Raw genomic sequence first — 23,671 nt, 5'->3', positions numbered from 1 at the left:
GGCTGGAAAACAAGACATGAAAAGATATATGTTAAAATACATGTTATAAGAATACAGCAATTTAAATCACTATTGAACTAATCTTAACATGTAGCTCCGATATTTCAAGTCATTAGTGAATACCGATGATGCAATGTGCATCACATCATCCAAATTACTTTTGCAATATTGATCTTTTTAATGTCAGTGGATTTGCATTGAGTTTAAAGTTAATTTTTTATTTTCTAATCTGACTTGTAACTCCTTTATCGCATATCATTCCCTACTTGCTCTCCCTGATTTCTGACTCTGTCCACTATCCTGTCTCTGCAGCAAAGCCCAAAAATAAATCCTTTTTTTTTTAAAATCACAGAACAGAGGTCATTAAAGATGGGACCTGCAAAATGCAAAAAAGAAAATGATGCACTGCCTCTTTAAGAAAAGTTAATGTAATGGCATTATTTATTTTTGGGGCAGCATATCTGGATTCAATGAATAGTGCATTCTTTTTGTTTCCCATATAAAAAAAAAAAAAAGCACTTTGGAGTGAAACCCTTCCCTTGTGGTGGGTCCTACAAAGTACTTTTTGTCCTAAACAGGAACAACATTACTGTTGCATGTCTCTTTTTGAGGACAGCTCTACTTAACTGCCTTTATTTTAACAGGAACAGCACATCAAGTATTGTTTCTGTTTCTGATCCAGCATTGGCCAGCTGGATGAGAGCTGTACTCCCTGAGTGGGGAGTAAAAAAATATTCATTTCTGTGGACTCATTTGTTTTTGTTTTTTTCCCATGTTGCTGTCTTGTGCACATTTAGACTTTGACTGGAACCACTTCTGGTCGTGGAGTCACTTTTTCGACTACCTGCAGTGCGTGGTGGCCTTCACGCTAGTGGCGGCCTACATCACCTACCTCCTCTTGGACTCTTCACTGTTCGTGGAGACCCTGGGCTTCCTGGCCGTCTTCACTGAAGCAATGCTGGGCACACCACAGCTCCACTGCAACTATCAGAACAAGTCTACAGAGGGCATGAGGTACAGATTCAGTTCAACCCAGCTTCATACATTCACATACAGAGCATTGTATTACAGCTTTAAATGCAAAAATACATCCCTCACATTTTAACCAATGAACTGCATGTTTCACTTTCATGTGAAAAATGTCTCAAAAGGCCCTGAAATACTTGTATTCAATTTAATTTGTGATTTTCTACCTAACACAAATGAAGATTTGAATGGCATTGTGGGAACATTTTGATTTCAAAAAGGGAGGAAAGGGAAATACTAAATTCTTCGATCTGTTGTGACAAGTACCAGAGATAACCACTCAAACAAACTGACAAAAGAGAGTGGTTTTGAGTTTTATTTTCTGAGTCATTCAGATGGCAAACACTCAGGTAAGCCCTTTCTGTTGATTTCTAAAGGCCCTGAAACACCAAGCAGACGGCAAAGAACTAGTTGTGACGAAGGTCGCCTTTGCCGTCGCCTCACATCTGGGCCAAAAAGTTGCACTAGAACACACCGCAAAGACTACGGCTGACGGCCAACCACCACGTTCGTTCTGTCAAGGCCTAACAACTATATTCAGGTCTACTGATATTGTGTGTAGATCTGACCTGTGTGCAGGAGCACAGCTGATTTTCTTTTTTACAATTTAACTTGAGATACACCTCTGAAAGACAAATAGCCAATCCTAGTTTAGCCCCCTTGGCTAATTATATTTTAAGGGTGGCCCCGGCTCATCTCTGACTGACTGAGCTGTCTGCCACAACTTTCTTATTTGGAAAAAAAAAAAAAAACTCCAAGGGTTTTCAGTGTCTACTTAACTGAATAGAACACACTCTGATGCATGTTGTCTCGAACAATTGCCAAATAGAAGCCTCGAGGAAACAGGAAAGATCCTTGACTACACATACTTTTGTCAGACAAATAAGTGCACATCAAAAACTGTGTCTTGTCTCAAAGCACATAAATATCTCTTATGGATAACAGAGAGGGTTGAACTGGAAGAGAGGACAGAGCCACTTGTTTATGTTCTCCGCTTGAACAAATCCATCCCCAGTGCTGAATTGAACTGATCTCAGCTAAACTCCTTCCAAACCAGACGCTGTACACTCCCCTCCACTGCTGTCTAGTGTGGCTGACTCTCCAGCTGAAACGGCTGTCATCATCTCGGCAGTATAGACGCTCGATGGCACACTTGTTTATTGCTCTGACTGCGTGGAAAATGGAATGTTTTCACACAGATGGGACGCGGGGCTATAAAACCGGAGTTTTAAAAGTTACATGGGACTCGTGTAGGCTGTGAAAGGCTTAAAGTGTGTTCTGACAGGCTGTCTTTGGTTACCAGAGCACCAAATTGGCTTTTCGTGGTTGCCACTCACAGTGAGATCCGGGACTCCTGATTTGCAAACCACACCGTCTCTCAGGATTGTCGACTTCAATCACCGGGAGCCCAAAATCACACAGTGTAAACAAACTTTGAATGCAGGAAGGTTATTTACATAAACTGTACAGAACATGTACGCAGTCTCAGTGACGTCACCCATTGGTTACTAAAGAGGAGTTTTGAAGTCCAAAGATGGATGTCGCCATAATGCTAGCTCCATGTAACTTTCAATCAATCCAGAAACAATGTTTGGATTTAAGGTGGGCAATAAGCCTCCTTGCAAACAGCTACAACTGTTAAATAAACCACGCCCTGTAACTCTTAGCCTTAATATGAAAAATGGAGTTAAAAAAATTCACCCCCTGTACAGACCTTGATGCATATTTGAATATTCATAATGTATTTTTCCCTTAGAATACAGTTTGTTTTTAAGTGTGTCCCGTCGCACACACGTGTCAGTAATGGCTCCATATTATGTTGTCTCACATTTGATCATTAACACTGACACATGGTTATTAAGTGTTTCTGGCACCTGTCGAGAGGAGGTCAGGACGCCACTCCTGACATCATTTATCATGCTAACATCAGAGCTGGTCCTCTGAAAATCAATATGGTAATGACGTATTCTGTCTTGCCGCATCTGTTGCTAATGCATCATTTGGCTCATTTATGTTGATTGTAACAAGTTTGTAATTAGATGCTTTGACATTAATTTATGTTTTTTTTGGAGCATCTACAGTTTCCAAATCAATTCTACTTCCTTTCGGAGATGTAGCCGAGGCTTGTAAACTGCTTTTCAAATATTGTCCACTGTTAAATAGCACTTCAGTGAAAAAAAAATCAGTGAACGCTCAATTACTGTATGCATCAGATGAATGTTATAGTTGTAAAAGATAATTAAAAAAGAATGATAAGATGATGTTAATGACCCCCCCCTCCCCATACACACACACACACACACACACACACACACACACACACACACACACACACACACACACACACATACACACACACAGCCCCTCCCTGCTTCTATAGTTGACTCTCTGCAGTAGTCAGATAACAGAGCTCCAGCAGGGCTGCCTGTCCACTGAACCGGCCATGACGACAGCTCATGTGGGGCTTTTCCATACCCTCTGTGTCCCATGCCTAATTTATTTGTCATTATTAGTATGTGTACGTGTGTGCTTCCTTCCCGTACCCACCTCACACTTCAACTTCATTGACCACCAAGCTGCCTCTGTACTTATAGAAGGAGTGGACCCTTAATGCTTTTTCTATGTGGGTTTATGATTTCATTTGGATTTGCAAGTAATATAATTTTTTTTGCACTCCCTAATTCCCATGTTTCCTCAGTCAGTTGTGTTGCATGTTCTCCCCGTGGATGCCTTGGTTCTCTCAGGGTTTATCCACTCTGCTCCAACAGTCCACAGACATGCTCGTTAGGTTATTTAGTGACTCTAAAGGCCATTGCACACAGAGTTTTTCAGATTACGGATACAAAAAAACGCATCCAAAAAAGAACAGACTCGGTGTGCAAAGTGCCTTAAGTGTGGTTTCACATTAGGGACCCGTGCCTAGATCGGAGTACACTTGACCCCAAAGTCTGGTTCATTTGATCAGTGTGAACACAAACGTACTGTACCTGTAATGTACTCTGGTACCATGCCCGAGTCCGCTTGAAGAGGTGTGTACTCAAGTCCGGCCCGCAGGAGATGCACCGCTACATGACACAATTCTAAACGGTTCTTGTCGCTTTAAAAACCGTCGTATCCTCTCGGCGAAGTCCAGTTTCATCCTCTGAGCTGTACGGTGCATGTGGAAGTAGGAAGAGGGCCATTGTTGCATCTCAGAAATAACTATAACATCCACAGTTAGTAGGCAAGTCTGCGATTGGTTGTCATGGTTGCTTCTTTTTGGAGGATTTGCAAGCCAACTATGTGCATACTGCCACCTGCTGTATTGTTGTTTTGGCAGAAGAAGTCACAAACTCTGATTTGTTTCCAAGTTTAAATTTGAAAGAAACTGTTGGCAGTGTGGTAGTCATTGTCTCTGTGAAAGGTCATCGACCTGCAATCTGTAAGACATGTTCCAGTGACATTTCAAGAGGAGGGACTACTGAAAACAGCTTGAATACACCAATTACAGACAAGAAGATTACAGTGTATTGAAAAAGACATTGGTATCACAATCGATTATCGGTATCAGGTCTGATTTTCACAATCTGTGCAGCTCTGGTTTATAGTACATCGTAGTGCAGTCAGGATTTGCTATATTTTGAGTTAAATAGGTTTTATAATAATACAGTATAATCAACACATACAGGGCAAGTTTGAATATTTGTTCATACTGAATGCTGTGACTTGTTTTTCACACTGTTAGGATGAGATTTAGCTTCTGGTAGACTGCCTTATTTGGTTATGACTGTTTTGTTGCGATGATAAAGATTCAGCGATAATCATATTCAACGTCGCAATGCTCCGATTAAGTGCATGAGGCAGAAATCTTCATTCAAAATCAACTCAAATCCAATTGAAACTCCGTTATGTATCAAAGGTAAATTAGCGACAGTATGAAACATGTCAGTCCTGCCTGTCAGTTATTTTGTCTTGTCCTGCAACAGATTCTGCCAGCCATCAAAGAGTGCAGATAAAGCTGCAATAGGAGGCCGAGGACATTGTCATTTCCAGCTCTGTTTATCGTTTGTGTCCGCTCCTCCCTCTCTGCAAAACCTGTTGAGTCTGGTAGGCTGTTGCTAGGTTACGTTACCTCAGCACTCCGTTCAAGGTTTCAGTGTTAGTGTATACACTAGTGTTTGCAGGGAATAGATGCAAGAGCCAATAAACTCAGGAAGACAAATATTTAAAGCAAACCATTTTACCTTTCAAAGATCTTGTCCTCAAAATCTGTGAAGGCATGGAGCAGTGAGGATTAAAGAATGAATGAACATACCATTTTGTGAATGAATAAGTGCACATTCTATCTATTTTGTGGAGACCAAACGGGGCCTTTTCCTGAGAGTGCATAAAAAAATAAAAAAAAAAGGATCCTTTGCAGAATGTTTATGTGTTTGGAGAAATATCACCCTGACCTCCTCTCTGTTAATTGCTTAGCCAGAATGGCCCCATACACACACAAGTGCCTAAATTGGAAGTGTCAGACATCGTCAAATAATAGCATATTATCCTATGCAGTAGGAAGCTTCACCACCTCCAATACAAAAGATGGCAGGGGGATAGAGTTAGAGCAGAGTAACAGTTGGCAGCAGAATGAATCATATTGGATGCCCACAGTGTGTATCAACACCAGCACTGAACAATGAAACACTTGTCAGAGTAGCGAGTAGCTAAGCAGTTTTTAATAGTAAAATATGAAGGAGTCAGGGAGAAGAGGGTGATGAGTCCTGTGTTGGAAGTGCTCGTCCCATGACAACATAGTTGAAGGTATTAGGTCTGCTGTTTATTCTCTTTTAACCTTCCTGGTAATATTTGACACCGGTTACTGCTATGGTGTACCATAATGGGTTTTGTAGAGAGTTGGATTATTGATGTGATGTTTGCTGTGGCTCAGTTGGTTGAGTCGGTCGTGTCTCAACCTGAAGGTAAAGGGTTCGATCCCCAGTTCCCGGTGAAACATATCATGTCATTGGGCAAGACATTTAACCCTGTATGTGTGTGCATGAGTATTAATGGGATAAGATACTTTTTTTTTTCTTTTTTTTGGGCTATTCGTGTCTTTATTGTAGAGATAGGACAGTGGATAGAGTCGTAAATCAGGGCGAGAGAGTGGGGAATGACATGCGGGGAAGGAGCCACAGGTTGGATTTGAACCTGGGCCGCCCACTTGGAGGACTACAGCCTCCATACATGGGTCACTTTACATAGCAGCCTCTGCCATGAAGTGCATCATCATCAACTTTAGCTCGCAAACCATCTTTTTAACTTAAGCCTTGTTCGCCGTTTGCCTTTTTTTTAGACTTTAGACTTACTGAATGCTTTCTTTGTAACTTTTTGCTTAACTCTAAGCATCTCTATATCTGAAAAAGAGCCAGGCATAGCCTCTAATGTTATCTTGAATTCTATTCTATTATTATCCAGGACAAGCTCAAGCTGTCAGGAAACACACTGCGGTTGTATTGCGGTTCATACTTGCTTCTTTAGCAGGCTAAGATAGTTAACAGGACATAGCTATAGTAGATAAATACAATCAGATAAACATGTTTTGAGTGGGGGTGGGCTTTTCTGTATTTTAGATCAAATGGCTGAAAAAGAGATACCACTGTTTAAAAGCTTTCTACAGCCTCATGCAAACCACTCTAGCATATGGAGGAATATGAAAGGTAATGTGAAATTTGACACTATTTTTACTATAAAAGAGCCATGTGTATGCACTGTTAAAAGACCAATATGTTGGATATCTTCTGAATTAAATCGTAAAATTACCACGTTGTCTCCTCTAACGTTAAGGAAACATGCTGTGTTGATTTGCTGACTTCTCTGACAACAATGCAGCAGGCAGGATGTTCTCCTCTATAAAGTTTTTGATTCTGGTGCAGAATGGTTTGTTTTTGTTTTGACCAGAGAAGGTAGGCGGTTTTTATGCACCCCAACAAGGATTTTTTTTTTCGAATGCTCCTTGGTTGGCAAAGGAAAAACAAAAGGTGTTATAGCAGGCAAGCGAAGTGGTTCAGATATACTGGTAACTGATTCTACCCAGCGTAAAACCGCATGGCATTTTTCTAATGAGCTCTACGACCAGAAATGTGGTAACTAGGATAAATATTGGAGATGCTTTTTAAAAAAACGGAGAGAGATTAGAGCATACAAAGGTTTCAAGACTGATGCAGTGCTGGTTAAACACTGAAGCGTCCGTGTTTGTGACGAGTTACATTTTGCTCCTTTAAATATATGCAAACATATCTTCAAATCAGGGGCCTAAAGGGATGTGTAGTCGACCTGAGCATTCACAATGCGTTTCATGTTTCAGTGTATGAATACATCTGAGTGGAGGAAAAAGGTCGTCAAACATGGCAGTGTCCAGTCCCAATCCAGGTGGCGCTCATGCTCCTAGCTGTAGGTATTAAACAACAAACACAGAAGAAGAAGAAGCTGACGCATCAAATGCTAAAAGAAGTGTGATATAGCAAGATCACACATCAGAGCAAGAACACCCGTCTGCCTTTTTAGATTCAGTGCTCACATAACCAGTATCTGGGCCTTTTTCTTTACTGGCATACAGAAGCAGTGATTGAGCGTCGGTGGCGTATGAATGTGTACAAACGGGATTAGTTACTTCTGATGGTCACGTTACATAAGAAACCTCTACCGTCAAAAGCGCTTTGAGTAGTCGGCAGTGGCGGTTCTAGACTGCTTTTACTGAGGGGACCAAACTGGGGCCAGTTGTTTTGTCAGAGGGGAACATTAGGTGAAAAATAGGACAAAGATGATCGCTTTAAAAAATAAATATATTTATATTGTGCCAAATAATAGCACACATCATTAAATAGCATGATTTATATTTGTTTCAGTAACAGTATTTAATACTAGATTGTGAGTCCGGTTGGTGAGTCAAATACTAGGGGGGTTATATAAGCTATATAAGCTATATAAGCTTAAGTCCATTTACCATTTACCACCGGCAGCACTTACATCCTACGACCAAAACCACTTCCGCTTCCCCTGACCACACTGCCTGTTTTACAGTATGTAGTAGTAGTAGTGGTATTATTATTATGTAGTAGTACAGTAGATTTACAGTATGCTTTATACTTGCTTTTAAAGAAAAAAATCCACACCATGAAAACATAAAAACAATGTAAAGGATTTGTTTCCTGGTCTAGCAAGCATGCTCTAAATATGGAAAATGTAGCCTACTTAAGACCAGTAGTTTCTTCTCTGCTATTGTTGTTGGCAAAGTTGGTCCCTCCCTACCCTGATTGATTTTGATTGGTCGGTGAGGGAGAAGTCACATCGATGAGCGCAGTGGTGTTCTAAAAGTTGAACTGTTAGTAACCGAGAGCACTGGAAGCAGCGCAGAAAAAACAGTTGATGCCAAGGGCGTTTATGCTAAGGAAGCTGAGGGCTAAAAAAAACGAAAATGCATTGATTTTGAATAGAAAATGTGCACTGCCAAAAAAAAATGCCATTAGTGGGCACAGGCCTAAGTCCTATTCCCCAGTGCCTGCTTGTGTCTAGTGTCTTTGGCTCAGTTTAAGTTTATTCTTTCAATATTTTTACTCTTCCACCAGTATTTTCTAGAATGCAATGTAATTGAAAAACACAGCCTCTTCCTACTCTTTGACTGTAAAGCATCCTGCTCTTTTGTTTGCCCCCACTGGGCCTTGCCCTTTAAACAGACTACTCTCATAGGCAGGTATCAAGACCAAACAGCTCACATACTGCCTGGCTGGTCAAACCTCTCATTTTACAGCTCATTCTAACCCTCGAGAAATTAAAGGAGAACTCAGTGGGACTTCAAAAAGAACAAGGGTTATGATTCATTAGACTGGAAATAGAGATATCCCACTGTCATGAAAAAAACACAGTATAAAGACTCAGCATGGCTGCATGGGCTTGTGGGAATGGGCTTTTTTTTAAAACTCCCAGTTGCAGTAATTAGCTTCACACATGATTTCTTTACCCTTTTAATACATTTCCAAGCATTAAGTAAAAAAACGACTCAAGCCCCAGTTTTTAATTTTGATAATTTAGTGTTTTTCGATGCAAAATTGAGTTAGAAAAAAAGTTTTGTGTCTTAAATCTTTTGAAGTAGCTGAAACTGGAATTGAACCCAGTAAAAAAAGAAAAGAAAAAAACCTCAGCTAGTGATACTGTAAATGCTTTTAGACAGTTGTTTTTATTGGGGACATAATGTGAGATGAAAAGTGTCAGAGTGCTTGATAAAATGAGCTGGGAGGGTTTTGGTGCTAATGGATTTCAGGCTACTGCTATAATTAGATAGACCAGAGCCTGGAGAGCCAGCAGAGGAACATGCTGATACTGACCAGCCTGCCATAAAACAAATACAATAAAACACAGACAGACAAACACAAAACATGGGGAAGGGACATCCAGACAGCCAATTGCAGCCTTATAAGGAGTGTGGTCTTCAGCTGTATCCCAGTATGCTAGATAAAAAGGCCAGAGCCATATTTAGCTTGCAGGGTGCTGTACAGACACACACACACACACACACACACACACACACACACACACACACACACACACACACACACACACACACACACACACACACACACACACACACACACACACACACACACACACACATACAGAGCCACGTGCAGGGATCTGTATTGACTGGGCCGTCACCCCTGTGGCCGGTTGCATAGTGTTTTGGTGTTTAGCACGGCTGTAGAACAGAGCAGCTCCAGCCCCCTGCAGCGGATCACCACAGCTGGAGAACCTTAAGATCATCCGTCCAACCTTCCCTCCCCGTCCATCTGCTCTCATCACTCGGAGGGCTTTCAGAGTTGAAAATGAATCGATTTGTTTCAGTTCTCCAGGGTGAAAATCCTGTAGAGATTCATCAGTTGAAGTGGATCTTCTTGGACTAGCGCTGTATTTTTTGCTATCAAAGAAAAAGAAAAGAAAAAAACCTTTTAGCAGAGGCGATACATAATATGAAGGATAACAAGCAAGAACCATAAAGACATACAAAATAACATTTCTTAATGTGGTATCAAAAACACATACTTAACTGAAATAGTTTCTCGAGGAAATATCTTAGTGTTAAAAAGAATGATCACATCATTTTAAATGTAATGTCAATTTACACATTGTTCGTAACATTTTCCTGTCCACACTGTGACTGGGCACAAAGTGGATTTGCTTACACCTGTATGTATGCAAGTTTTCGTTCTTTCCCTTTCTTAACGAGCTGATGTTTGCTTGAGTCGTAGCAGATTTTTTTTTTTTTTTTAAGTCATCTGTTCCAGGCAGAGCTGGCCAAAACGTACAGGTACGCACCTTATTCACTGGCTCAGTCTGTCTAAAAGTGTTCAGACGTCTCTAATCACGACTTCTCCCCAACTTGAGAGTATTGCCTCAAGTGCTCAAAAGTGCGTCTGGAGCAGACTTCATGAAGCTGGCAATTCAAGAAAGTTGGGTTTCAGGGAGGGCGGTCTTAAAGACAGGGTCCAGGGTAGTTGGAGCGCTACATATAAATATTATGAGTTATTAAACTAAAATGTAATTTAATGTGTCTTTAGCTAGGAGCAAAACAACTTGTTTCAGACAGAAGCTGAACTCGGGTGTTGACTGTATAGGATATATATATATATATTTAAGGATTCACTTTGAGCTGTGACTCATGCAAAGATACTCTAGTAGACTCCAAGGATATAAATATAAAGCTGGAAAAGAGCATAATAGTTCCCTTTTAAAGTATTTTGGTAGGTGCATGATAATTCAGTTCTGAACACTCTTTTTGTTTTTGTTTTTCTCCACAATTTTCTTACATCTTAAGCTCGTAGTTTAGAGGCTGTCAGGATATCTGTATCTTCTCCTCATTACTCAATCAAAATGGTCTGTATTTGTTTTGATTTGTTTTTAAGAGAAGTTCAAATTAACCTTAACCGCTATTTTCTAAATCTGTTGATCAGCAGGGATCCCTCCAATCCAAATCCATTAAAAGGTTTAATCTACACACATTACAGATTGCTTCAGAAATGGCTCCCCTGTAAACCACTTTTTAACTATATTGTACCAATTCATGTATTCTGACCTTTCGATTGACACCTCATTTGACCAATTAGGACCCTTTATTCACTGCTCCTAGGCTTCTATAGCTAAGGAGAGCCTGTGTAGAAAAGGGACTTTATTTCCCTCCCCTCTTCGGCCAGCATTAACCATGATACAGAAGTGTCAGTTAAAAAAAAAAAAAAAAGGAGAAACAGAGTCTTGGCTCTTTTCAGAGTCAGTAAGTCAACAAGGTCAGCTGTCTTGAGTCGGAGAAAGTGAATTCAAATAAAGAAACAAAGTGTATCTTAAGTTAAAGGTTTTGATCCACATTAAAAGTCCTCCTGCGGCATCATGGTGACGTGTCCTTGGGCAAGATACGTAATCCAAATTTGCTCCCGCTGCTTCGTCAGTGGCGTATGAATGTCCATGAATGGGATTTACTTCTGATGGTCACTTTACATAGAAACCTCTTCCATCAGTGTGTGAATGTGTTGGTGTGACATGATGTGTAAAATTGCTTTGAGTAGTCAGAAGACTAGAAAAGCGTTATACAAGCTCAAGTCCATTTACAGTTTAATTGGATGTGTCCCCAGCTCTGCAAATAACTGCACCAGTGCAATGTGTCAAACCATCACGTTAATACACAAATTCATCAATAAATTAAAAATTAAAAACCCATCCCATTAATACAGCACAATTCTTTATAGAGCTAATACTCAACATCTCGTTATTTGCAATTCTGCTCGGTACCAAAAAGCCTGTCATTCTTTGTAAGTTCATACATTTTGGATTTACTAATAAACTAAGAAAAATAAATCTCCATTGTACCTTCAATGTGTCTTTTTTGTATTCAAATCAGTTAAAATGCAAAGCCACCTCAGCGACGCAGTACATGTGCAGGCAGCCCTAATTAGAGATAGTCTGGTCCACTGCTGGTCTACTTAAGTGCTGTTAAAGCCCACAGCTCAGCATGCTTTCTCTATGTCTGCCTCTATTTATGTCTGGGATAAGTTGACAAATAGATAGTCAGACATGCTCACATCTTGTTGCCAAGCCTCCTCATGTTACCTCTTATTAGGAAACCAACGGAGGGACTGATCAAACTGCCCCTCTCATTAATACCTGCAGGTACACATTGTCACTATGTGGACTGCAGCTGCTGAAGAACAGGGGGGGAGGAAGAGGAAGGCAGTATGCAGTCAAGCTCTCTTTTCACAGAGCTAACAAGCTTCTTACTGAGAAAGAAAAGTGTATTTTCCTCCCCCCCCACCCTCCTCACAAACAGGTATAGAAAGGCGAAGGCTACTGGAAGGAGGTGGTGGGAAGATAAATGGACAAGGAGAAAGATAGAAGTGCTGTCGAGAGTGGGCTTATGAAAAAAAAAAAAAGAAAATGAATGTGAGAGTAGACACAGGAAGGGGCATTTTGAGATGTGCAGGGAAAAAGCTGCAAGAACGTAAGCAAAGGAAGTATGTCAAAAATAGCAAGGTTTGCACAAATTGGCCTCACAAATGAAAAGGGCTAAGGTGAGGCTTGAAGCATGAATAATGTAGGAGGAGATTTGGCAGCAAAGCTTTAACTAAAAGAATAAAAGACGGACGGACTAACTGAGCTCTGCTTGGGGGGGCAGATACTAGATTACCTCTCATCCATCCTTTAGGTCTGTGAAGAGGCTCACAGAAAAGAAGAAGAATCTTGAAACACAAAAACACATCCTGTTTTGGATTTGGTCATACTGCCCTGTTCGATACCGCACGAAGCAAAGCTTTGTTCTGTGAGGCGTCAGGCGATCCATCGTGTTCAGGACATGTGACAGAATTCAATAACAAATTAAAAGACAATACTTGACCCCCCACATTTTTTATTGATAGTTCTGTCTCTATTGTGAGATAACAGCTGTGATTTATCTTTGTCACATCAGTGAGTGTACAATTTACGACCACCAGCCTGAAAAGCATGAAACATACAAGATGGGTTTTGTGATTAGTAAGATGTACATCCTGGAAATTAATTTTCTCGGTCAGTTCGCTCAAATTTCAAAGGGCAGAACTGTGGAACAACTCCATTGACAATCATGTACGGCAAGTCCATGTGTCATTTATGTAGCTGAGTTCAGGATGTGGCATTCAGGGTGCTACATGGAGGGTAGTTTATTTTATCTTGTGGTTCCAATCAGAGAACTCATACAGAACTCGATTTCCACATAGTTCTTAGCTCACTGTGTTCCGTCTGTGCCACAGTTTGTTCTGTCGGACGTTGCGCGAAGCCAAGCGGGAATAAAGAGGAAAAACTGGCAAACAACATGTTGCTTTGTCTTTCTCTGAGGTTGCTTTATTGTTCATTTGGTGCCTGTTTCAATGTTATGTTGATAAAGTGAAGGGAAATACGATCGAGAGTCCATATTGTGATGCTGTGTGCATATTGCGGCAAGTCCTTGTCGGACTTCCTGTCCGGCTCAATCTAATCTGTCCGGCTCGACCAATGCTTGCAGAGAGCTCTGTACAGAATAGACTCTCCACAAATTTGTAATGGAGCAGAGCGTAGTGGCGCTGCTGGCACACTGCGGAGATGGATCGTGGCACTCGCTGTGGAAACAGAAGCGTTGACTAGAGCGGCAGCGAACGGTACTGTAGTGCGCGGCGCTGACGGAACGTGACGTGCACTAAGTATGTGGAAATTGCCGGTGAGGTAGAAAGACTGTTTTTTTTTTTTTTTTAAAGGATAATTTTGCTCCCCAGTTGAGGCTTGTGTGGACCCTTCCAAAACGTTTAAACTCCCACACCACAAGGTAAAGCACAACTTCCACCTGAACCGGGCTGTAGGGACCCTGGCTCCTTCTGTCGAAATGCAAATACTTCCTCAAAATGAGCCTCGTTTTTGGGGTTGAAAAGGGGCGTTTAATCGTGAAGGACACTTTCTATTTCTGCTTCTGAGCATGTACCGGCTTCTGGTGTAGGAAGAAAATGTTCGACAGAAACAAACAAAACTCAAACTATCTCACATGGCTGAATACGGCCTGAGATTAACCAACAACCCCTTCAAATTCAGTTTCACTTGAGGAGGTGACAAAAATACATCCTGAGCTGTTTATTCAAATAGTGCTGACCAACCGAACAACACGCTTGAATGAAAGGATTTCAGAGGTCTCGCTGTGTGTTTGTATTGTTGTAGGCAGGTTGCTTTAGGAGGCACATCTAGAAAGTGCTGTGTGAGTATGTGAACACGGTGCATTGTAGACACAGTGCTGGCTCAGTCCTTTCTTTGCCAGCATTGCCTACACATATCCCTTCCTCAAAGAAAAAAAAAAGTCTGAAAAAGTAAAGTGCAAGTGAGTTCTGCAGAAGTTGATAGGTGTCTTGATGTTGTCATAAAGCGTTATGGAAAACAAAAATAATCCGTAGCATTTTAAATGGAACCTAAGGGGGGATGTCCCTGATTATTTATTTTTTTTGCAGCGTTTCTTTGTCTTTTTTTTTTTTGAAGAACACGACTTGTAAATAAAGTTGTGTTTTGATCCAGGGGCTTTATTAGAAGTCTTTTTTCCACATCATTAGTAGAGTAGTTCACAGTGCTCCCACTGCCACTTAGAGGCAAAGCTTATTCTTAAAAGACCTCTGACTTATCAAATCACAAAGGCCCTTTTCATTACCAACACTGATATTCTATTATAATAAATCCCCTGGATCGCCTCATGAGCGTCCCATAAACAGCCAGCTCAGTGTGTACAGAGAGCTTTCTTCTGAGGTTATCACAGGAGGAGGATTTGTTGAGAAACCTGCAACCTGAAAAATATGATCATAATTTTGCATATTATTAAATCAAATGTTTTCATCCCTTATTGACTTATTGAGTTTATATTTAAACAGCTTCTTTTTTTATTAAAGACGCTTATACTCACAAATGTTGAGGTGATTCATTATTCACTTTATGAAGGGAATACATACTGTAGGTTTTCATTAATTAATGTCATGCGTACTAAGATTTGTCTCCAGAGGGGAATGAATGAATTATTCATTTGCATTGAAGTATGATGGTCAAGGCCAGATGACCTTGAATTTTTGAATGTTTTTTTTTTTCTTCCATGAATGGAGTTTTATCATCTTCCACTTTTCCTTTTCTAAAAGAAAATGAATGTGCCTAAAACAGAGGGAACACACAGAAACAGGCCAAAAGATTAAATAGTCACGAAATACAAATTAACAGGCACAACATGCACAACAGGAAAATGCTGCATAACCAATCAACACATTGGGTGATGCTTCAGTCCTGACTGCTGAGAACTCACCTCTCGTAAAAAGTGATGAAATGGATTCAAAGTGTCAGTGCTGAAGATGAAATAATGGGGCGGCAGTAGCTGTAGTGTTTGGCTGGGAGCAGGAGTGTTGCTGGTTCCGGTTCCCCCCGTGTGGACCAAAGCATGGAAGTTGGTCCGGTTGCTGTGAGGCGCACAGGTCACATCCTGAACAGTGCCGATGTGCTCTTGAGCAAGGCACCGAATGCAGCTCTGGCCGATGTCTGCAAAAACAGTCCCACTCTGACATCTCTCCATTACTGCATGTGTACAGGTCCCGTTTGTGCATATGTGTAATTTCGGCCCTACTGTATGTGTGTGAGAAGCATTTATCTCAATCACTGTGTGTAAAACCAGAACTCCCCCTCGGGTTTATTAAAATATGTAAAACATTTATTTAAAAAAATGAAGACTGTCAAACTGTTGTCTCATCTTAATTGGTTTTATTAGTTGTTATTTAAAAAAAACTCTTTATGATGAGTTCTAGTATAAATGCATTTGTCAATTCATCATTTCTCCTCTTTTTTTCCCCTCCCAGTATCAAGATGGTGCTGATGTGGACCAGTGGGGACACCTTTAAAACCGGCTACTTCCTGCTCACCCAGGCTCCTGTGCAGTTCTGGACATGTGGTCTGCTCCAGGTCGGCGTAGACTTCGCCATCCTGTTCCAGGTGTACTACTACAGTCGCTACCCACAGAAGCCAGTGTCCCACACTGTCTCCCACACCACCAGTGCCAAAGCCCTGTGAAGGCCTCTGCCAGCTCCCAGAGGACCTGTCAACACCCACACACAGCAGTGAGGAAGCACTTTCAGAGGCGCTGCGGACATGTGTAAACATGCATGAGTACCAAAGCACCTTGATATGATGCAGGCTGCTCACCCACTCCTCCAAGTATACATAAAGACACACGCACACCCATAAATAAGGCATGAACGTACACAGACACTTTGTGGTGTTGGTGTCTGCAGCGATACAAGGAGAACATTTGTTACAAACAAACTTTTGCGTTTTATTTATCCTACTGATTTCTCCTCAACGCAACAGTAAGCTTGTGACTCGCAACGCAGACTTCCCGAAGAATCTCTCTGTCAATCACCCTGTGCATGTGGAGAGTAATATGCACATACATGATACATACAGTATGTAAACTGCAGATATATGCACTGAAATCTGCACTCAAGGAAACGTGGATTAGCTTTGGTAGTCCACTTTAACTGATGATTGTAGCATGGACCCTCTGCCTTAAAACACACATACATTCAAACATAGCTTGCTGCATTATCAGCAATTTACTGTACATTTATGATTCAATCAACAAATCTTATTATACAACTTTACTGAATGTACAACATGTTTTTTTTGTTTGTTAATTTGATGTCTTTTCTGGCACAGTGGAAAGATGCCGGTCAGTCTACCACTTGTTTTGACAGATGCTTGCTCTGTGCTGTGACACACAGGCTCCGTCTTTTGGGATTATCGAGGAATGGAGCTGGAGGAAACTAGAGGCAATCAGACTTTACCAAAACAAGAAGAGAAGTCCCAAAGGCTTTGAGACGCAGTTCATTGGCTCTAGAAAAACAATGGTCATAAACAGAATTGGTGATGTTGAGGATGTAGGGTTTGTTGAAACGCCAATGCCAAGACTTTTTTTGTACTGAAGTTGTTTATGATATTTTGTATTTCAGTTTGACCACTTTATAGTCAGTAATGCTGTAAAGTTCATTCAGACTGAACAAATATAATTATTTTTAGACAATGCACAACGGCATTAAAAACTCATTAACACATCAAGTGGGCAAAAGACAGTCAAGCAAAAAGAGTGAAAATCAAAATCTGACTTAATCTTTTTGTTGACTAGCAAATTTCATCACAGAAAGTTACAGGGACAGGAGTAATAATGGCCCTTTTCAGAGTGGGCAAAGCTGTACTCACGTCTTTGAACATTCACACTGATTCTGCTACAGCGTAATATTGTTGTCCCAATCTGTGAATTCACATTGCATATTATCGTTGCGAAAGCACGGCTACAACTGGACCTCCACATGGACAGTCAGACATGCACTCACACACAGCGCTGCACTGGCTCAGTTGATCCCTTCTCACTCCTGTAATGCCTCTGTTACTACCTCCGAAGACGGTGCAGGGGGTGGATCACCACTTCGTCCTCCTATTACGCCTCCCAACATTCAGATTGAAGGCGAAACGTCACAGGGCCGTAAACATCGCTGTCTGAATAGGGCCAACGAGAGAGACTTGAGTTACTCAGTCCCTTCTTTCTTTCTGAGGATGGTCACAGTTGTGACACTCTGCATAGAGTCTTTAGGTTTATACGTTGCTAGTAAGTTCCAGCTACAAAATTTATCTTCAAATTCAGTTTGAACTCAACTTTATGGTGCAAAAGCTCCTTCTTTTTGCTTTATTACAATTTTATGTTGCATTCAACCAACCATTTTTTGATTTGGTTTTGGAGCATTTTAAGATGACATCATTGCCAGACTTGTGTCAGCACTAGTGAACTAGTCAGACTAAAAGTATTTCACGTGGCCATCCTTTTTTATGATTTCATTTTACTGAAAATCTAAATCTGAAACTTTAATTTACAGAAAACGAATATGTGCTTGAGTCAGCATAAGCTTGGCTGACTGAGCTGAACAGGAGCTCAATCATTAGGGCCCTATAGCACCGAACGTGTGCCATGAAGCCTGGTAGAAATGAGCCCAGGGAGGAAATTAGATGTTTGATATGGGTTTTGTGAGTTACTGTGGCAATATGGCTCAGTGGTGCCCCCTAAAAAAAAATAAAAATAAAAAATAAAAATTCAGCCCCGGCAGCACGATAATCCTGTTAGGCATATGTAACATACTTATTCCTACAAAAAAAAAGCCTCATGGACCCAAATTGTATTCCCAGTAGTGTGTCATGTACAATACTCAAAAGGGCGTGGCCATGGCAGCTCTCTTTATGTTGATGTCTCGCCATCAAACTGTTTCATAATGCCACCTACTGGTAGGACAAATGAAATCTTGTGAGACTTGCCTCAGTTGGTTCATGTTGTGTAGAAAACAATGACAATTCAATTTGACTGTTCTGTGTCTGAAAACGACACTCAGAGAAGCAACACAACCTGATGTGTGCAGAGGTGTGAGGGCCTTTTCAGTGCAGCTTGCAGCCCCAGTGTGTATTCTTTTTTCTTTTTATGATTGTTTAATTAATGGGTCTGGTTGATTAAAATCCTAACACTGGAATCCTAACATCCCGAGTCAGGGCGTCATGTCATAAATGAAGGACTCAGAATTATGACCAATTATCTCATGCTGGGTACATTGTTTTTCCTGCATGGCAGCTCTGAATTTGCCCTTTGAAAATGTGAGATTGACGCCGCATTTATTTCAAATTATTTCCTAAAGGCAACATCAATACTATGCATCAAGGTGAAAGCTGAGATCAACCAAGGCAGCTAGAAGGGAAAGGTCAGACTATCTTAGACATGACCGTCTGAGATATTGTAGTATTGAAATTACAGTTATAATGAACCAGGATTATTCTCAACTTTCTGTTTTCCTCACTGATACATCTGAGCATGCTCAACAAAATCTCAGCTTCACTTCCCATCGTACTGACTTTGCTACTGACTTGCCAGTTTATTATTTATATGGAAAATCCAATAACATCCAGTGATATCTACTCGAGTCCACGTCATCATGTCGCGCTGCTGCTTTCTGCAGGTTAGACTCATTACCATAATGTCATAAGGAAATTAATTTCCTGTGCAGAGAGCAGAAGCAGCCAAGTGGCACAGTGAAGATATTTTTTTTTATTGTTGTTTTTGTAATGTTTTCTTTGGGGAGAGGAGAAATGCCAAACCAGGAGGTGCACAACTGTCATCCCTTCACTGAACTGTGTACCAGAGCAGACCTGATTCTGTCCTCCTCTTTTTTAGCAATTTTTTCCCTGTGGGACATGGCAGGGGTTGTCATGATTTATTTTTTTCTTTACTTGCTCTTAAATATACAAAAAAAAAAGGATATGAAGGACTGGCTCTTGGTTTCATAACAGGATATATATGTTATGTGTTTACACCTGCTTAGTCACCTCATTTTTTTTTATAATGCCAGCATAAGAAAGTATTTGTCTGTTATAAAGTGAGACAAAAGGTGAGGGTGACTGTGTTATACGTATATGGACAATGTGTGAGAACTGACAGGATCATGTTTTGCTCAACTGGATCAGAATGACCTCAGAGTTACACTTTATTTACTGTTTCATTCCACGGTACTGTTTTTTTGTTTGACTTTGTATTTTGTATCCTTTTGTTTTATTCATTTTATCATGTCAATGTATTTTTCCATAGAAACTGCCAGGTTTTGCATTTCGTATCTATGAAACCCACTCCTTGTTTGTTAATCTACCAAAAACATTTTTCTCTGTATTTTTATTCAGTTTTTATTTTATGTCACCATCGGTTAGCTTGCATGTCATTTTTCTATTAAACTGCCAATCATCCACCTCAACAGCTAATGACATTCATTTCCACTCGAAGCTGTTTTGACTCAAAGTTTAGTTGAGAGTATGACGTGGAATCATCTCCCAATAAAGAGTACATGGAGAAACTCATGCGTCATGTTTTGGTTGATGGAGATGGGGTTTTTTTTAGACGTTGAATGTTGAACCAAAGTAGTTCATCTCTTGCAGACATCCATTGTCAAAGGAATAATAGGCTGGTCCTCCTTTGGTGCTTTAAGTATATTGTAAATAAGAAGCACATGGATTGTTATGTGCTGGGCTTTCCAATCAAGCTCTCCACAGGTACAGAGAGGAGGCAGCACACAGATAAAAAAAATAAATGTTCGAGATGAAGAGGTGAAAAAAAAATACTGTTTTAACCTTTTAAGGGGCATGTATGACTTCTGTAGGTCAGGTTTTTGACTTTGTGATTAGTTTTTTAATTGTGTTGATCGAAGTGTAGGTATGTGTATGAATACCAATTAAACATCACAAGAAATACAGAATAGAAAACAACCATAGCCGAACAGTTATCACAGAGGCATTTTATCTCGACCTTTGGAATAAAGTCTGCTCCCTGCTCAGTGCCTTAGCAACATAAGTGAGTGTGAGGGAGCTTCCTAGTGTGATAAGTACAGTCTAATTATGGGTACAGACTTATACAGGTCTCTCAGTTTGTTGTACTGTGAAGGTATCAGTCAGTTCTAAACCTTTATACGTGGGCATCGCTGCAACACCAGTGATTGTTCTGTGTTAATGGATTGAATTAAAATTTCAAATTAAAAAGTAAAACAAATTCCAGTTGGTGAATTTTAACTGTATGGGCCCTAGTTTAACAGTGTGGTGCATGGCGCTATTCCTTGTGAGCTAAGCAACGCATAATTGAAGTATTGTCACATATCTACAATTTAGCTGTACTCAAAATAAGGTATTGGCCATTGGAATTGGCTCCTTACAAATAATGATTGGATTGGTTGGTTGGTTGGTTGGTTGGTTGGTTGGTAATTTTGGAGGGCTCAAAGAAGTTGCAATAGGTGGTTTGATCATACTGTTTACACTGGTGTGTATTTCAGGCGTAACATGAATCAGACCATTTAAAGTGACAGCAGCTATCACTCCTTTCAAAAGCCAGGTGTGCCTGTGAAAACTAACATCATTCTTTATTCCAAGATGAAATGGCTTCCAGTCAGCTCAAGTAGCTTCTCTCCTTTAGTTTGCCCCCAAACACAGAACATACACATGCATGACATGTTATTTTGATATACAGACATCTCCAGACATCAACACACAACATCCAGACACTAACACACAACATCCAGACACCAACACACAACATCCAGACATCAATACACAACATCCAGACACCAACATGCAACATCCAGACACCAACATGCAACATCCAGACATCAACACACAACATCCAGACACTAACACACAACATCCAGACACCAACACACAACATCCAGACATCAATACACAACATCCAGACACCAACATGCAACATCCAGACACCAACATGCAACATCCAGACACCGACACACAACATCCAGACACCGACACACAACATCCAGACACCGACACACAACATCCAGACATCAACACACAACATCCACACACCAACACACAACATCCAGACACCGACACACAACATCCAGACATCGACACACAACATCCAGACACCGACACACAACATCCAGACACCGACACACAACATCCAGACACCGACACACAACATCCAGACACCGACACACAACATCCAGACATCGACACACAACATCCAGACAACAACATACAACATCCAGACAACAACACACAGGATCTTGTCATAACAAACGTTATTACATCTTAACATGTCTAACAGAAAGATGGGCAGTGAACATTTATTTACTTATTTTTTCTGCATGAATCCTTGGCTTTATTCTGTACTGCATGCATAATGGACATTGGGAGTATCTGTGTGAATAATTACTGAGAGTGTATGTGTTACTGCGTGTGTTTCTGCATGTATTAAATAGCGTGCATCACCATGAGGGGAAGCAGGCGTGCAATTTGTAGCGGTGAGCCTTTCTTCGTCTTCTGGCATCACCAGATCAGCCTCATGCTGAAAGGAAACGAAAGACATCAGGATTCAGGTAAAACTCAAGCTTGCCATCTCTTGGTCATCTCTCCCAGTAAAATAACCCTCTACTTTAATTTGTCATTTGGTGTGTTGTAAATGTTGTCAGATGCAGCATCATCTCCGTACTACTCGCCTACAGTTGGCCCAAGGTGTCAAATTACTTAAAGGATCAGGACTTATCTCTGTGTGAACAATATAAGGCTTTCATCAGATTACAAATTTGGCTGTGGTTGCTTGCGAGAAATAAACATTTCCAAATGCATTTAAGAGAAGAAGAAGGTTTTAACATCACCCTTATCTCTGATGGACTGCAACAGCATTCACTACCAGATACAACACAGTGAAGAAATACACAATGTAGTTGTCTTTTATAACATATCCAGTTCAGTATATTTTATCCAGTAAAAAAGACAGTTGATGGTACTGTAAGCGTTATTCCTTGTGATTTTCCTTTTGCCTCTTTTTGTTTTTTAAAAGGATAAAAGAATGTACCTCCCTCCCATCTTTTTATGAATGCTTTATCTGAGTCAGAATTCTTTCAGTCTAATCAAATTTGGTTACTGAATACAAATCTTTGGCCATGATTCTTTTATTTCCAGTGGTACAAACTCCCTTATCTCTCGTGGCAGGGTAGTGCAAACCCAAATGTGTTCACAAAGTGTGAAGCATTTTTATTTTGGAAAATATTTTTTGATTTTATGAAAACCATCTTACAGAAGAGAAACACTTTTGCCAAGGACAAAACATTTTTTTACAAGATGTAAAACACTTTTTCGAGTGCTGAGACAAATTTACAAGTGGCAGAACATCAAATAATGTTGAGTCTGTTTTGTAGAATCCACCTGAGACATTGGGTGGCTGTGGTTCAGTGGTAGAGTTGGGTTTGATCCCCAGCTCCTGTAGCAACATGTATGATGTGTCCTTGGGCAAGACACTTAACCCTGAATTGCTCCCGCTGCTTCGTCTGTGGCGTATGAATGGGGTTAGTTACTTCTGATGGTCTCACTACATAGTGACTGCCATCAGTGTGTGAATGAGTAGGTGTGACATGAGGTGTAAAAGCGCTTTGAGTAGTCAGAAGACTAGAAAAGATCTATATAAGCTTAAGTCCATTTACATTATATTTAATAAAATTGTTGTATCTTTTTGGCAAGAGCAGGGACAGGATGGAAGGTCTGGATTGTGTCCCTGGTCCTCCCATCTCGTCTGTGTCTTTTAAAAATATCAGAGACCGTCCAGACAAAAAGCAAAGTCCCGTTAACTGTCTAAGGAGGGTTCCACAAAACGGACAAAACGTCATTCAGTCACCAAAAACTCAGTAGAACACTTTTCACTCATTCTTCCCCCAAAACAAACTAATTGACCGCTCACTCAATCATTTCCCGGTCACTTCAAGCATTTTTTTCGGGACTGGTAAAAGTGTTCTGACACTCGTAAGTTTGTCTCAGCACTCGTGTGTTTCACATCTTTTACATTTGTTTCTAAAATAATAATTTGTTTTTCCTTTGTAAAAGTGTTTTGTTATTTTGTTTTATATGATGTAAAATCTATCCATCCATCCATCCATTTTCTTCTGCTTATCCAAAGTCGGGTCACTATGGCAACAAGCGCAGTAAGCCAACCCATACTTCCCTCACCCCAGCAACGTTTTGCAGCTCCTCCTTGAGCATTCTGGGGTGTTCCCAT

The 23,671-nt window shown here is 40.5% G+C and overlaps 1 protein-coding gene across 2 annotated transcripts in view; it reads left to right on the top strand.

The window, feature by feature from the left end:
- slc66a2 (solute carrier family 66 member 2) overlaps window positions 1–19,973 on the top strand; it is a 37,650-nt gene extending 17,677 nt beyond the window's left edge. For both annotated transcript variants that reach the window (XM_020644119.3, XM_020644118.3), the window contains 2 exons: window positions 798–1,014; window positions 15,900–19,973. In XM_020644119.3, coding sequence (XP_020499775.1) covers window positions 798–1,014; window positions 15,900–16,110 — 428 coding nt within the window. In that variant the 3' untranslated portion in view covers window positions 16,111–19,973. The remainder of the gene's footprint in view (window positions 1–797; window positions 1,015–15,899) is intronic.
- The last annotated feature ends 3,698 nt before the right edge of the window (window positions 19,974–23,671 follow it).

Source organism: Labrus bergylta, chromosome 19 (genome assembly GCF_963930695.1).
Source record: "Labrus bergylta chromosome 19, fLabBer1.1, whole genome shotgun sequence".
NCBI lineage: Eukaryota > Metazoa > Chordata > Actinopteri > Labriformes > Labridae > Labrus > Labrus bergylta.
The sequence above is the reverse complement of the archived record's forward strand: the minus strand, read 5'-3'. Positions and strand labels throughout refer to the sequence as shown.